Genomic DNA, 16,994 nt, shown 5'->3' with positions numbered 1-16,994 from the left:
ATCTTCAGATATCTGCCATTTGATTGAAAAAACATCCTTTTTTGAGCCAAACAATTAGAAAACAAAATTTTAAAAGTTGCTCTCATCTCCAGAATGAGCTTTATTATTGTAATTGTTTTCAGCCATCACAAGGTGAAATGTGCAAACTTACAAAACTGGTTGGTCCAAGGTAGTCATAGTAAAAATGTATCTTGTGCCTTGTGCACATGTGCACAAGAAACTGAGTTGTACTTTACCAAACTCAATTCATATTCGGCGCTTACATCCAGCTGAGAGGAGACATCAATCCAGGTTATATTCAGATCTTGACCCAAAGAAAGCAAAGTTAAATGCACTGCTCCACCCCATAATGCTTTTCTACCTTTATACTCTCATTTTTACAAAAAATGTACTTATTTTACACAGAAATGTAATCCACAAATTGTCACATTAGAACCAAGAAAGCCTTGCTACATAATCCTAACCATTAGAAACAAAAAATGGCAACATAAACACCAAGGGTCTGTCTATCTCTTGTCGGGATGATGAAGTGAAGCCCTCTCGCCAGCATTGTACAGACCAGAAAAAGTTTGTTTTAACGGTCACTGGCCTTTACCAATTTCTCCAGACTGAAGCGGTTACAGTCACTAGCCAAACAGGCGTGAATAGCAACTTGAAACTGCACGTAACCTAAACATGGTGGTTTCTACTGCAGTGGGACTGAAAGAGGTTCTGGAATACTTAATGTGCAATATAACAGATATTAGAAACTGTTGTGATATCACGTTAAGAACAGTTTGGATTATGAGGCAGCACACTTCTCCCGTCCCCATTATTTTGTTTCTTTTTTTAAATTTTCACTTGTGCCCATTATTTATTTCATCTTTTCTGCCTGGTCTTACACCAACAAGTTCATTTGCTTCCATTAACTTGGGTTTTTTTTTGCTCAACTGTAATTGATTTCTTAGTCACTGACCTTATTAATTAGAGTTAACAGCAGCTTCAGTTAGTCTATCAAAAAGAAACTGAATCCAGCCAACATAACTGGGTAGCTGCAACCAACAATAAATCTTATAAAAGCAATTTTTAAAAAATTCCAAACTCTAAAATACAACCAAACAAATTCTGCAAGCCGATCCTTTTCTCTGTCTCAAAGACTCTCCCTTCAGTTCCACAGAGAATTTTTAAGACAGTCCAGTAGAACCTCCTCCCTGCACTGCAATAGTAAAACCTTGAACAGACTGCAACTGTATAATAAGATGACACTAAATATCATTCCACAATATTTATAACAACATAAAAGTAGCTTTCTTCAGCAGCATCCAAAGCATATGAATGTGATGCATAACACAGGGCATCCCTCAAATTCAGAATCCACTCTCCACTTGTTCTAATCAGAGCTATTTTAGAAATAACTTTGAAACATACCCGATGTTCATTAGCCTTCTTTTGCCTCCATGTGTTACTGTGGCAACCACTCACTATCTGAGAAATCTTAGGTGCCAATGTCCAAAAGCTGCAGGTTTCAAATGGTGTCACTTGGCCTGTAGCAAAGCATCACCAAATGCATATAGGATAATATATTCTTGGCAATAATTCAAACATATAGCACAGAAAGAGGCCATTCGGCCTATCATGCCTGTGCTGGCTCTTTGAAAGAACTATCCAATTAGTCCCACTCCCCTGCTCTTTCCCCATAGCCCTCCAATTTTTTTTCTTTTTCAAGTATTTATCCAATTCACTTTTGAAAGTTACTATTGAATCTGCTTCCTCCAACCTTTCAGGCAGTGCATTCCAGGTCATAACAGCTCTCTGCGAAAAACAATTTCTCCTCATCTCCCCCTTGGTTCTTTGCCAATTACCTTAAATCTGTGTCCTCTGGTTACTGAACCTCCTGCCAGCGGAAACAGTTTCTCCCCATCTACACAATCAAAACCCCCCATAATTTTGAACACCACTATTACATCTCCCCTTGACCTTCTCTGGTCTAAGGAGAACAACCCCAGCTTCTCCAGTCTCTCCACAAAACTGAAGTCCCTCATCCCTGATATCATTCTCGCAAATCTTCTCTGCACCCTCCCTAAGGCCTTGACATCTTTCCTAAAGTGTGGTGCCCAGAATTGAACACAATACTCTAGCTGAGGGCTAACATGTGATTTATAAAGGTTTGGCATGATGTCCTTGCTTCTGTACTTGATGCCTCTATTTATGAAGACAAGTATGCTTTTCTTTAAAAACAGCCATATCGACTTGTTTTGCCACCTTCAAAGACTTGTGTATGTAAACCCCCAAGTGTCTCTGTTCCTGCATCTCCATTAAAATTGTACCATTTAGTTTATATTGCCTCTCCTCATTTTTCCACCCAAAATGCATCACTTCACACTTCTCTGCATTAAATGTAATGCCATGTACCTGCCCATCATAACAACAATCAAGCAGCTTTGAGGATGTCATGAACAATCAGTGGAGGTTGAGCTGCTTACTCATCAGTCAAGATTTTTTTCTTCCCTAAACTTGTATTTTTTTCCCACTATTCTGTTGTCAGAATATTAAGTGCAGTTGAGATAAAAGAGCAATACACGTTCTTAAGTCAAACAACACTATCCGAGACTGGGTGTGGCAGTGGATTGGACACTGATCTTTCACCTCTGGAACTTGGACTCATATCCAGCCCTGAGAGATATAACAGTTTCCTCTGTCTGTTCGGAGTAAGAGTTCTACATGAAATGAGCTTGGTGTAGTCTCAATCCAGTTCTTAGCATCACTTTAAATGGTGGCACTCTCACCTCGGAGTCAAGAGATTGTGGTTTCATGCCCCACTGCAGAACTTGGTCATATAATCCAGGCTGACACTTCAGTGCAGTACTAAGGAAGCACTGTATTGTTGGAGATGACGTCTTTTGTTAAATAGAGGCCCTATCTATCCTTTCAGGTGGACGTAAAAATTAGATTGTAAGTTGAAGCCTCACTCAAGGATTTGAGCACAGTGCAGTACTAAGGGAGAGCCACATTCATTGGAAGTGCCCTCCTTCAGGTTAGATATTAAACTGAGGCCCATCTGCCTCTTTAGGTGAATGTTAAGATCGCATGGCACTATTTGAGGAAGAGAATCCTGATCAATATTCATCTTTTAATCAACACCACCAAAAACAGGTTAACTGTTTATCTAATTTGTTGTTTGTTGGATCTTGTTGTGCACAAATTGGCTCCCAAATCTGCCTACATAATAACAAAGCAAAAGCAAATCATCGACTGTGAAATGCTTTCCACGCCCTGACGATGGAAGGCGCTACATAAATGCAAGTTCTTTCTTTAATAAGAGCAGAAAATGCTGGAAGTACTGCAGAGGTCAGCCAGCAACTGTAATGAGCAAACACAGATTGATATTTTGGGTATATAATGTTCATCAGAACTGAAGACTAAAAGATAAACAAGTTTTTTAATAAAAGGGAGGGGAAGGGTGGAGAATCAAATAGATACCCCAATAGAGGGAGTGACAAGGTTGGCCAATCTGCAAACTGCTGAATAGAAAGCTGATAAAGGGCAAAAGAAATGAGATGATGGAGAGGCATGAAAACAACAAAAAAAGAATGCAAATAGTTTGAGGGTAAACAGAACCACACAAACAAAACGGCAAGAAGAAACCTGCAAATGCAACAGGTCTAAAATAAAACTGAAAATGCTGCCAATCCCGAAGAGAGAAATAACAAGCCAACATGTAGCCTAAGCTGTCATCACCAGGTAACAGGCGGAAGTCAAAAGGGAATGATATATCTTAACTGGCATTGTCAATGGCATACATCAATTGACTCTACCAGTCACAAAAATCACTATAGGGCCAAAAATTTTGAATGCTGATGGGTTAAAGGCACTGCAGCTATACATTATGTCAACAACTACCCTGGAAACAGTGATAGACTAGAAAGGTTCATCATTATTTTTGCCACGTCACCTGATCGGAAGGAAAGCAGAACTGGCTAGCTTAAGACTATGTTGGACAATTTGTTTTATGAAGAGGAGGAAATACTGTCATCTATCTATATTTAAAAAAGCATACTGATCATTAAAATAACATTTACATAACACCTACGGCATTTGGAAGAAAGGCATGTTAAAAAAATTTCTAAAATTGTCTAAAGTTTTTGGTCTGTACAAGATAGTTCTTTGAGAACACAATGTTCAAACATTGTTGCTCTTGGCTAAGATCTTTCAAATTTTCTTCATGTCCACAGATTGTAATGACAATCATACTTGGCTGGAGGTTTTGACATGTTACATGAATCAGCTTTTGTATAACACCCTATGAACCAAAATGGTTGTTCTGCATGCTAACCTATAAAGCCAATGGTCAAAACAGGACAATACAAGTCACAGGAAGTTATGCCTAAACTGTACAGTGCTCTGATCAGTTCACATCTTGAATACTTTGCTCAGAGAAATATATCGAAGCCCCAGAGGCAGTACAAAAAAATGCCACAAGATTTTTCCTTTTAAAATTATATTTTCCTTAATTCAAAGCTTTCTTCAATAGCGAGCATTTTGAGCACAATTTATGATTTTCCCCCTTCCAACTAAATACTTTTGAGTGAGCTCTATAAAGTGTATCGTGTCAAAATTGTTTTAAAACAATAATAAATTCTCCTAACTATAACTCCCTGGTAGTGCAGTTCTCTAGCCTGACTTCCTTATAGCTTGATTTGCACTTTCATTGCTTAGCCACCAGCCAAAAACAATATATCTAGCTTAAACACCATCAGATTACCAACACAAGCCGGATAACTTTTTGATTTACAACAAACAAGATAATTGGAATTTTATCGTATTGCAATGCCTGCACAAAAAGTCTCTGAGGAAGCACTCTTGGCCCCACTCTGTTTCTCGTCTTCATCAATGGCCTGGGATGTCATCAGAAATCTTTTCTTTGCTGGTGACACCACCTTTTACCAAGAACTTAACCCCCTATCTGAAAGGTAAGCAGCAGTAAAATAATTGCAAGCAGAAATATAATGACAATTGCCAGGCCAATGTTGCATTATTTTCAATGTTATGAGGACTATTTTCATAACTCTTTTGAGAAAGATCACCGAGATGTTGCTCAACCCTACTGACTCTACTCTACTCACATCAAAACTAGAATGTGGTAAACAAATGGCAAAGATGACGAGAAAAGCTGGTAGAGTGGGAGCCTAGAGAAAGCTCAGCCCTAATCATGAGACAGCAACTTCAATGTTCTACACAGCCAACCGTCACCTAGTCTTGGAATCTTTCTGTTGCCTTTGGTAGACTGCAGAAAAAACCTTTAATGTTCTTTTAATCAGCATAGGAAAAACTGAATTGATGACGATCCCTTATTCCATTCGAGATTCTACTTCCTGTGACTAGGCGAGTAAGGATTGAATATTAATGGTACCTTTGTAAGCTGTTTCTTTTCTCAGATAACATTTAGAATGTTGTCTCTTGTATGCAGAATTGTCCATTACTTGCTAAACTGTTGTTGCAAAATACAATAGGCTACAGAAAATATGACTTGTCTTTGGTGCTGCAATACAATTTCTCCAAGTTTTCTTGTGCACTTAGCAATGATTAGGATCAAATTTCCAAGACGGTGATCCTCATTATGGTTTGGTCAGCTGCAGGATCGAACGCTAATATAACGACCATGTTTATCACCAAAATTCAGCTGGCGTTAAAACTAAATGGGTAATTGGGACCGGTTATAAACTTTAAGTACAGTGCAACTTCTGGAGAGGAAAGGATTCTGTTCTTATAGAATTGGGTTACCAGTGATGCAGCAATCTGGTTTGTCAATGTACTGTGGCATGGTGGGGTAAAACTCAGGTTCACACTTGCAATTACCCACCAAAAATGTGGACAATACCAATTTTTAGAATTACAGAAAAGATAAATGAAACAAATGCAAATCAATCAAAATCCTAGTTTTAAGAAATATTTTCTGTGTTACGTATTGCTAAAGCAACTACAAACCACTTGAATTCTTAATAGGAAAACTTAAAAACAAACTCCAAATTTACTTTGATAGACTGTGGAATGCCAGGTGAAGCCTACTATCCTCTCACCCCAGAACAGAACTGTCAAGCATGTCACCAGAAGTGAAATCACGACTTTCCACCCACGCAGCTCTCAACATAAATGTGGACTGACTGAAGAAGCATAGAAACATTATTTCAATTTTATGACTCAGCCTTCCTCTTCAATTGGCATTTATTATACTTTACCTTTGATTTCTTTTGAACTGATATTGATGGTTTCTTCCATTGTTCCTCACAATAGCAATGTTGCTATATGATGCAAAGAGCATGAAGGCAGCAGTTAGGCTTACTTTTTCAGAGTGGCTATTGAGCAGACAACGCACTCGTAGTTTCAGTAAGGATCCTACAGCTCTGTCACTTTCATTTCAGTTGTCACCCTAATTTTAGTTTTAATTTCATTTTTCACCAATGATTCTTTATGGATTTAATGATAACGCAGTAGCACAAAAATGGTTGGCCCAATTCACCCCAGGATCTACAAAAAGATACTGAGCATTCCAACTGCAAGATCCTGAAGTTTAGTGGCAGCATGAAAAAACAAAATGTCCAGGTTGACTGGAACGGGGTACCTATAAAAAGAGCAGATCCTGCTTTGACTGTAGACTTGATTGAGAAGTCCAGTACCAAACTCATGGTAAGCAACTACGCCTGTGGCATTCCGAGATCTCTGACAACCCGACTGTCCAGGATAAGGGTAGATGTGTACATACTGCTCTAAGAAAGGCTGCCACCGCAGAAAAGCACTTTGCTTGGTGCTAACCTGAGACCAAATGGGAGTATTAATATTGGTCGTTGACTCTCTTTACATTCAATCTCATTGCTTCTGTTGAGTTCTCAAATCCTTATGTTGAGTTCTCAAATCACAGCTAATCAGTCAACTGGAGGGATTGTATGAATTAATTAATTGGCTATTAAAATCCTGAAATTCAGAATGAAGGCATATTCAAAACAAAATCCAGATGGTTTCAATCCTGACTTCCATTTTGGAACTTTTAAGTAACAGGAATAAATTCCAGAGTTATTTGGTCCAATGGTACCTTTTCTGTGGCTTGGAAAACAGAACATTTTGCACCTGAGGCTGAAAGTTTCAAGGTATGAGCACTCTCCAACTCAGGAAGGGAAAGATGGTAAGTCACTACTAAAGCATGCAGGAAGCCACAGCAGCCAGAGCTGCTTTCTTTCTAGGTCCTTGCTGTTCTTCCTGATTTTATCTTTTAAATCCTTTGCCTTAAAAGGAGGTCTGTCTGCCATATAATTTATGGCACTGAGCCATACTTCAAGTAAGACAGATTGTCTCTGTAGCTATGACTAGAATTGCTTTTAGGCACACTATTGCTTTTTAAATATTTCAAATGCAACATCTATTTAGTTGCCAAATAGATTCCCTCTAAAAGTGATCTCTAAAAAGCTTAAATTGCAAAATCAGAACTTCATATTCTGTGCCAAGCACCCATATGAAACAGTATTTCTTGGGCAAGTGGCCATACACCTATATCATGGGTATACATTGCAGACTACCACAAGAATTTTGTGGTCTGAATATCATCATGCACACTTTTTGAACATTCTCCCTGACAGAGGCAGAAGCCCGAATTACTGAACAATGCCCGCTTCTGTGTAAGATTAACCTCAGTAGTCTGGTAGGGCCAGACTCATTTAAAGGAGTACCGTGAGCATATTACGATTTAGCTCTCCTCAGACTCTATGTAGTTTGCCAGCTCCACATGCCACAAAGGTAAAGTGAATTATTTCCCCAAACTGTTGTTATGGAACTCTATATAAGTGGTAGGATATAAAATGTCCTGGGTAGAATCTTTGCTTGCAGCAAGATTTTCCTTGCATGTACAAGCCTAACTATGAGGCCATTTGGATATTATAGTCATCAGCTGATATAAAGGGGTCTGGGATCCAAAACATAGGATTTTACACCACAGAATTATCAATTTCATCCCGTTCCTCCAACCACAGGGAAACTATGCCCTTTTAAATGTTCCATTTTCAAATACTTAACTGCTTCCCTCTTAAAAGTTATTATGGATTCTACTTCCAGCACTGCTTCTGGTAGGGCATTCCACAGCCTAACGATCCTCTGTACAAAAGTTTCTCCTAACCCCTCCCTTTGTTCTTTTGGTGATGATCTTAAATTTATGCCCTATAGTTACCGACTATGAACTAGTTTTTCCTTGTTTACTTTAACAAAGCCCTTCATAATTTTGAACATCTCGATGAAATCTCCTCAGCCTTCTCGAATGAAAAGAGCCCCAGTTTCTCAAATCTTTCCTCATAACGAGAGCCTATCATCCCTGGTATCATCTTTTCTGCATCTTTTCCATGGCTTTAACATCCTTCCTAAAGGAAAGCAACCCAAAAACACAACATAACTGCAGCACAACCAATGATTTGCATAGGTTTAGCATTTCCTCCTTGCTTTCATACTCTATGCCCCTATTTGTAGCAGGTGGAGGAAATTAGCTTTGAATGTTGGATTGCCAACATGAAACTTATCAACACATTCCAAGCACAGTAAGACACACGAAAACAAAATACAAAATTAATAATAAATTAAAGGGAATTTTTTTCAATGGAAATTTCTAACTCTGCACAGAGAGTCAAACGGACTCTTCTGGCCTGCATGATCTAGTACTACATCTGACGGTGCCTCTACTGACTGAACCATCGGAGAATCCGGAAAAGAAATTTCCATTATTATAGGACAAGTTCAGTAATCCTATCATGAAAGATGGCAACTCAGGGAATTGATATCTGTAGCGTATGACTATCATCTAAACCGCCTGCTGATTAAATTAAAACTTTGCAAATCATTCCGCGCTATTTATTGTTCTATATTTATCCATACCCAATTGGTGGTATTCGATACATACAAAGTACTGACACATAGACCATCGTCCGGAACTCAAAAGTGCGAATGCAAACAGTGACCACTGGATATTAAGGCCCTACATAAACAAAAATAAAGTTTCTGCACCATCTGTGCAAATGTTATTTCTCAACACTTTTCAATAAATGAGTCACCACTCTAATGTTGCGCTCATTAATATAGATCTGCTTCTACTTGAAGTGATTCCATAATAATCTTGGTTACTAGTGCTGTGAAATCCATCCCATTTGCACTGGGGGACTGGCCCCACAGCATAGTGGAAACAATCAAATGCTAGGAAACCCATAATTATTGCAAAGTTGTAAATTACTTGCTTCATTTCTGTCTGCTGAGTCTTTTCTGTCAACTGGGGGAAGGCTTCTACTGGGCAGCAATGTGAAAACTATGGGCTATAAATTGGGCCATGGAGCGCCCGTTTTGTAGGCGCTATACGGCCTCCTAAGGACCCAAAATAGCATCTCGAATACGTGCGCATACTTCTAGTGTGACGTCGCCGGATGCCATCTTGGTGAAGGTGTTTAAGCAAGCGCAGATAACGAACAGCGGCAGCATGCAAAGTAGGGAGAATATGCGGTAGATCAGTGGTGCAATGCTGATTTAAAGGGACAAGTGCAATTTTGGAACTCAACGCTCCAGCCAACGCACTGTCTTAACCTCGCACAGCTGAACAGGTCGTAAACAACATGGAGAACCCTCCCACCAGCGCTATTTAAAGGGATCATGTAGGAGTTACAGGATAGTTGCTGGGTTATTGCTTTTAGCTGCCGTTGCATTTGCACCTGTTTTTGGAGGTCTCCTATACTTGAATACTAGGACGAGGGGATTAGAGCCAGGAGTTGCAGGAGAGAAATTAGGAAACGCTTCCAAATGCAAAGGGAGGTAGAAGTTTGGAAGGCTCTTCTGCAAACATGCTACCTCAATTGTTAATTTTAAAATCTGAGATTGATAGATTTTAGTTAACCAATCGTATTAAGGGATATGGAGCCACGGCAGATACATGGAGTTAGGTCGCAGATCAACTATGATCTCATTGAATGGCGGAACATTCAATGAGTGAGCTGGCTAGCTGACAGGCAACAGCAAGGGCACTGGCAGAGTGGCAGGGATGAGACAGGAATGCTGTCATCCTGAGAGAGGACAGCAGGTACAAGTACCATGGAGCCACTGCCATTTGCTGCCTCCTGTTATGCGCCACCTTCTCCTGCAAGAAAGCGTGACCTGTGTTGATAAGTGTCCTGCAAGATGTTTGGGTGATGAGTCTGTCATGGTTCAATAGCTGCCAGTGTGTGTGACCTGTGAGTTGTGGGTGTGTGGCTTGCAACAGTGGTAATGTGTGAAGGTGAGAGGAAGCATCTGATTGGAAGAGTTGAGTACTGATTGGAAGAGTTTGTTGTTATGTGGATGATTGGGGGGCAGGGGGGGTGCCTGGTGCAGTGGATGCGGCTAGTGGTGCAGTTGGTAGGAGATGCCACTTGACAGCTGACCTCACTCACCTTGACCACTCGTGTCAAAGCACTGAACTTCTTCCTGCACTGCATCCATGTTTGTGGTGCTATGCGCCTGGCATTGACTTCTTCCCCTACTGCCTCGGGAGCATATGTCTGGAGGGCCTCTTGCCCACCACCCCCCACCCCCACTGCGGATGTCCCTCCTTCTGTCCACCTCTTGCACCAAGGCCTCCAGTGCATCGTCAGAGAACTTTGGTGCACGCTCTCTCGCAGGCCTGGTACAAACTCAGATCGGCAGAGTGGTGAGGTCCGGCGTGCAGATTGGAGGATGTAGGATTTAGTAGTGTGCAACCTTAATTCAATGTTTTAACATAACTCAACAGTTTGTAAACATAGGGACTGGACCCGCATCTGTGTTTTACGTGTGCAATGTCTGATCGCCATTCAGACTCCGTGTGGACCCGTATCTTATACTTTGCATTTAAGTGGCGCTAGCCAATCGTGATATCGGGGCCCCTGCTGGTGAGCAGCCAATCAACAGCACAGCCAGACCTGGCTGCTCACAGCAATCATGTAAAACAGCAGGCAGCATGAATGTTACATGCTGCCTGCATCTCAACGACAAGGTGCGGGTTATTCGCACACCACGACTCCCGCGCCTGGTTTCGGGGTTATCCAATATAACCCCCTACATCTCCAGCCTATACAGTTAGACAAAATAAACTGCAGCAAATTCCACTGAAGCTTATGGTGCTGCTCCAGCATTTCTACCTCCAGAAAACATAAGAAAACCATTTTAGTAGATCTAGACCCCTCCTGAGGTGGTACAGCCACCTCATTTACCTTACAACACTACGGGAGTTGGAGCTGTAGCACTATAAGTGCAGCATCAGCATCTTCAGCTGGAAACAGAATATTTTCCTTAATTGAACAAGAATTGTAAATAATCCGGTCAGTTGTGAGGATTGTTGGGTAAAGACAAACCTGGGCCACTTTAACTGAATTCTGGGTAGAGCCACCAGCATGATACTCCACTCTGAACTTCTTTACAAGTTCCTCAAACCTGAAAGAAAATGCAAAAGAACAATCAGATATTGCAACTGGTTGGTTAACTAACTGGAAGCCACAAAGGTAGACACTTGTGAGGCTTCTTGATGGCAGACACGAAATTCATCCTCATTAGATGCTGAGCAAGCTGCTATCACAGGATATTTTATCAAAAATAAAACTGTACATCTGTACATGCATTAAAAGGTTAGACCAGTGGTAAAAAGCATAATTGTAAACGTGTATTATTTCTGCTCAGTACCATTATAATGTGCATCATATTTACCACCTTACATCAAGCTTTTTACATGGATTTGTGTTCTGTATTGGTTGCTGTTTGTGCGATCTGTCTGTTCACAAATTGACTGCTGTATTTACCTGCCTAACAACAGCAACTACACTTCAGAAATAATTAATTGGCTGAGAATGCTTCGGGACAGTCTGTCGGATATGGAAGGCACTATATAAAAACAAGTTCTTTCTTTCACTAAATTGGGCACTATAAACAGACCGTCTTTGAAGTTTTGCATGATCTCAATATGGCTTTACTTCATGATCCAACAAATATGGAAACCTTTGTGAACATATCCCATTAACAGGCACCCTTTTAACAAGAGGATTTCTTTGAAACAAAAAAGTTGCTCAAGCAAAGAAAAATTACAGGTTTACATGCAACTGTTCAGACAGGTATTTGCTTTGTTCAATATTAATTACACAATATCAAAACAAGACTGTATTTACAAATTTAAGAAGCTGGTCGGTTCAAAGCATCAATACCATTACTATCATTTATAATGCAACTAACTCTCAAAAAAAACTTGTAAGCATTGTTCAATCTTTGATTTCACCCGCTAGAGACCACTCTAAAATATTATACTTTGGGCTTAGCAGGTGTGCTTTTGTCATCTCTCCTGTTGCTTCTTATCAGATTTTCCATCATCCTAAAGTGCACTGCACTTGGGGTGATGAAAGAAGGAAACAATAAAAGAATATGTGGGCAAGTTTGCATGGGACAGGACATTTGTATGAGGTTTACCAACCTTTCCAACTTCTTGTCCTATCTTAATAATAGTTATTTTTAAAATGAGTAATGTATGAAATCAGGACAATAAGAACAGAAGGCTTACTCCTCTGATTGTAAAGTATGTTCATATGATCTTCAACCTAAAATAACTGCAAAAACACAATAGGACTGTTGTATATTGGAAAGTCATATGACAGGGTAACCAACTATTTATCCTAATCTAACTTGGTCTTTCCAAAGATCTCAAACTATGGAACTCCCTCAATTTTCCTACAATCTTCAGGGTTTCAAAACCTAATCTTGGTGTAACTCCCTAATTTACCTCAGCTTTTATTTTCAACCTTGGCAGCACAAACTGCTAAGAGTGGCCTTGGCTCGGTGGGAGAGGAACTTGCTGTCCTCTCTCAGGACAACAGCATGCCCCCCACCAGCTACTCTGCCAGTGCCCTTACTAGTGCCATTCAGCCAGCCGACCCAGACTGCTGCACCCAGGCTGCGATGGTGCAGTCTGCAGCCGGATCCTCTAGGCCCAGAGCTGCTCATGGTCGTCCTCTGAGGCCATCTGGAGTGTCCTTAATGGAAGCCCAGGAGTCTGCCATCTTCCAAGCTGTAGCCACTGGGGAAACACCTAGTAGAAGCACTAGGGTAGGGAAAGGAACACACAAGACAGGTACTAAGTTAATGCACAAGGGTGAATAAATTCGATAAATTTGTTTTTGCATTTAGATTCAGTGTTGGTATTTATCTTTCAAGTGGTGAGGTTAAGACCAATAAGTGTGGAGTGAAGGAAGGCAATCTGATGGTGGTTGTAAGTAGAAAGGTACGGATTGTGGGACTGTCGATGAATGAGGAATGGGACTGTCTCGATTGCTGTTTCTCCTCCTCTTCTTCTTCCTGAACTTGTTGGCTCGCAGGTGGTGGTAAGGGCTGGTCCCTCATGATGGCAAAGTTGTGGAGCGTCCAGCATATGACCACAAATCTGGATACCCGCTCAGGGATGAACTGCAAACTCTTTCAGAACAGTTCAGGCAATGGAAGTGTTGCTTGAGGACGTCAATTGTTTGCTCGATGATGTTCCTTGCGACAGCATGGCTCTCATTGTAGGCATGCTGCCGGGATTACAGGCACAAACCTGCATGATGCGCTGCCTATGGTCCCATACCAGTTGTACGTTGAGGGAATGGAATCCCTTCTGATTGATAAATAAATCAGGGTACTGATGGGGAGCATGCAAGGCACTGTGCGTGCAGCCAATGGCACCTTACATGGGGAAGTCTGCCATGCGGGCAAAACCTCATGCTCTCCTGTCTTACATCTCCTTCCCTATTGGCAGAGAGAAGCAAGTGTTTCTCATGGTATAGAGAGCCTCGGTGACCTCCCTGACATTGGTGAACTGCAAACTGTGAGACATTGTTGATGTCACATGTTGCAGCCTGAAAGGAGTCCGTGGCATGAAAGTTGAGGGCAACGGTGACCATGACAGCCACAGACCCTGGTTTGAGCCTGGAGTTGTGGTGGCAGCAAGTGTCATAGCTCAGCAACAGCCTTCTTGGTAAAGCGGAGATGCCTCTTACATTGCTCCTCTGTCAAGTTGAGGTAGGAGACATGCTCCCTTAAGACCCTCTGTGAATATGGCTTCCTGTTGAGTGCCCTCCTCCTCCCCCTTCTTCTGGCAGCTGGTCCTGCTCTGTGATGTCTTCCTTGCTGCTCCCAATCATACTCTATACCCAAAGGCAGCCCTACAAGACCACCCATGTTTGAAGTCAGATAATTTGTGGGGCAAACAATAGCTGTGCAAAAACAGCCAAAACACTCTCTGTGCAAACAAAGTGAACTTAGCAGAAAATGCCCACAAGTCAAACAGCAACTGGCTTGTAAGTACTGCATGATACCTTTAAATAGTGCTGGTGAGAGGGCCGCCATGTCAGTTAGTGTCCCGTAGTGCTGAGCAAGGTCAGCACATGGCAGCTGAATCACTGGGACGGTCTAAAATAATGAGCTGGTCCTGCAAACAGCGCAGGACCCTCATGCATAATTTGTTTGCTGCTTTAAATCCTCCCGGCGAGCACTACGCCCTCTACCAAAATAGTATATTCCAGGCCATGGTGTTTTTTTTCAGCTAAAATGTAAAAACAAATTCTGCTCATACCATTACTCCTTGTCATAGTTAGAACAGAAACTCCTCTTTAGAATTTATTTTCCCAATGGCAACTGGGGTGGCATATTGAATTATTTTTTGGCGTACAGGATCACAGTAGTTCTCGCCTTTATTCACTATCCAGTTATTGCTAAAGGCCATTTTTCCCATCATTACGTTCCTGTAAGCTGAAAGAATTCAGTATCCTTCCGATGACTCATTAGGCAACTAGATGTTCATTCCAGCTTTAAATGCCACCAGCTAAAAATAACTTTCTGGTCGAAATTTATCTGTCCACCCTCTTCTTCATGTCGGCACAGTGCTTTATTTAAAGTAATCATTAAATGTATCCATCGCTGGTTGTTTAAATTTATCTCTATGACAGTACAAAAGGTTCACTGAGCAGACAACAGCTCCTCAAAGGGATAACTGCTTTCTCCATTTCTCCACCCATCCCCCAACAAAAGAGGTGGCTGAAATAAAATCTAAACCAAATCACCTGCATCCATTTTATGACACTCCCTGACTAGACTAGGATTACAGCGGACATAGCAAAGAAGGGACTGCCTTCACCATCCCAAACAAACAGCATGAACAAAAAAAAGTGTTTCAAAATTAGTCAATTTTTTTCCTCTTCATTTCATATTTACCCCTTAACCTTCTAACTGCCACATATGGTTTGATTTTGGCCACAGAAATGAAAACAGATTACCAATTTTATTCAGCAAGTACTGAGCAAATTGACTTGAGTATGCTGGAGGCCAATCATGTCGCACCACTGAGTAGTCAGATAAGAGTTCATATCTAATCTCCACTTAACTTGTTAAATCTTCACATCTTTGGCTACTGAAATTGGAAACTTCACTACAGTTGTTTTTTGCTCAATTGACAGAAATGTTTTGATTGGTGAGTCACAGCACCCTTTTCCCCTATCCCTTCCAACTTGGGGATTCTATCACAAGGCATACCTTTCCACTACCGAGCTCGTTATAATGGCAGAAAATGGTTTCAAATTGAAGGAAAAGAGGGAAGAGGAAAGGGAGGAAAGAAAAGAGAAAATGAGAGGTAGAAAAAGGAAGGAAATTGAGGAGGGAAAAAATAACATACGCTTTTATGGTGCCTTTTACAGAACGAAATGTTCCAAGGTGTGGGATGGGGTGAAAAGTCAGGCAACCTGAGCAGAGAGTGAAAATTAAGAGAAGTTGCCAAAAGCGTAGTTCACGAAGTAGATTTAGAGGAGGCTTTTGAAGGAGGGGAGAGAGGTAGCGAGGCAGAGATGTTTAAGGAGAGAGTTCCAAAGTGCATATGCATAATATCTGAAAGCCCTGCCATCAATGGTCGAGCTGGGTGGGAGGTAGAAACACACAGCAGAGCAGAGTTGGAAAAGTGGAAGGTATGTGCTGATACATGGGAGGGACTTTCAACTTGGGAGCAACATTTTACCTCCAAAAAAACAAGCACTGGCACTGAAAGTCAGGATGCGATCTCGTACACGCGTTTCGTGCATAGAATTCGCCCATTGCCATTTGAATCGGGGGCTTCAATAAGTCACTGATTACTTTATTTGGATTGCTAGCGTGATGCTTTTGAGTTTTGGCTGCTGGAACTGATAGTAATCGTTTGTGAAAGTAATTTGGTTAATCAGCAGAGGGCTTTTGTCCAAAGGTTTCTGACAAACTTCGGATTGGTTTCAATGAGTTTGGTGCTGGCACTGCCACTGTGACCTGGCATAAGTGAGTTTAGCGGGGATAACAGGAGGGAGAGGAGGTGGGTGTGGGCTGGGAGGAAGTGGAGGAGAGGAGGGAGAGGGAGGAAGGAAGCAAGGGGAGAATACAGGGGGAGGAAGGGGAGGAGAATGAAAAAGGAGAGAAGAAAGGAAAGGATCGGTGGGGAGGTGGTGTTGGAGGAGAATGGGAGAGGGAGGGGATTAGAGGAGGAGAATAAGGGTGGGAAGGACAGGGGAGGGAACCAGAGGAGGGAGGTGAGAGGAGGAGATGGTGGTGGATTAACGCTTTGAGCTTACCACTGCCCATCATATGTCCAAGATGACTAGTTTTTCTCAAATGTGTCCAGAGTGAACCAAGTTTTCCTACATTATTTAACCACAGTTTCTCAGTCTGGCAATGTGGATTGGCAATACATGTGCGGAGCGTAACTGGAAGTGAACATGAAGGGCTGTTTCAGAATATGTTATTGTCTAGTCTGAATGGAATCAGCTGCTCTTTCTATTTATACAGCAGTTCACAGATTACTAAGCAGTCTCGTTCATGTTATAAGTTTGTAATTCTTCGCCACCATACCAATTGCTTATGGCCAAATTTTCCTAAACTTCATCTGGATATATTATCATCCAATATTCTCCCTGCCTTTTCTGTAACCTGAAATATTGTGCCCAGTGATGCTGTGCAAA

General features: G+C 41.3%; 1 protein-coding gene across 3 annotated transcripts in view; it reads right to left on the bottom strand.

Moving 5' to 3' along the window:
* Nucleotides 1–16,994, bottom strand: part of LOC137304093 (adenosine kinase-like) — a 215,844-nt gene that overhangs the window by 116,055 nt on the left and 82,795 nt on the right. For all 3 annotated transcript variants that reach the window (XM_067972565.1, XM_067972566.1, XM_067972567.1), the window contains exon 4: nucleotides 11,361–11,439. In XM_067972565.1, coding sequence (XP_067828666.1) covers nucleotides 11,361–11,439 — 79 coding nt within the window. The remainder of the gene's footprint in view (nucleotides 1–11,360; nucleotides 11,440–16,994) is intronic.

The sequence above is a fragment of the Heptranchias perlo genome, chromosome 36 (genome assembly GCF_035084215.1).
Source record: "Heptranchias perlo isolate sHepPer1 chromosome 36, sHepPer1.hap1, whole genome shotgun sequence".
NCBI lineage: Eukaryota > Metazoa > Chordata > Chondrichthyes > Hexanchiformes > Hexanchidae > Heptranchias > Heptranchias perlo.
Note: the sequence above shows the minus strand (reverse complement) of the source record. Positions and strands in the feature narration are given on the sequence as shown.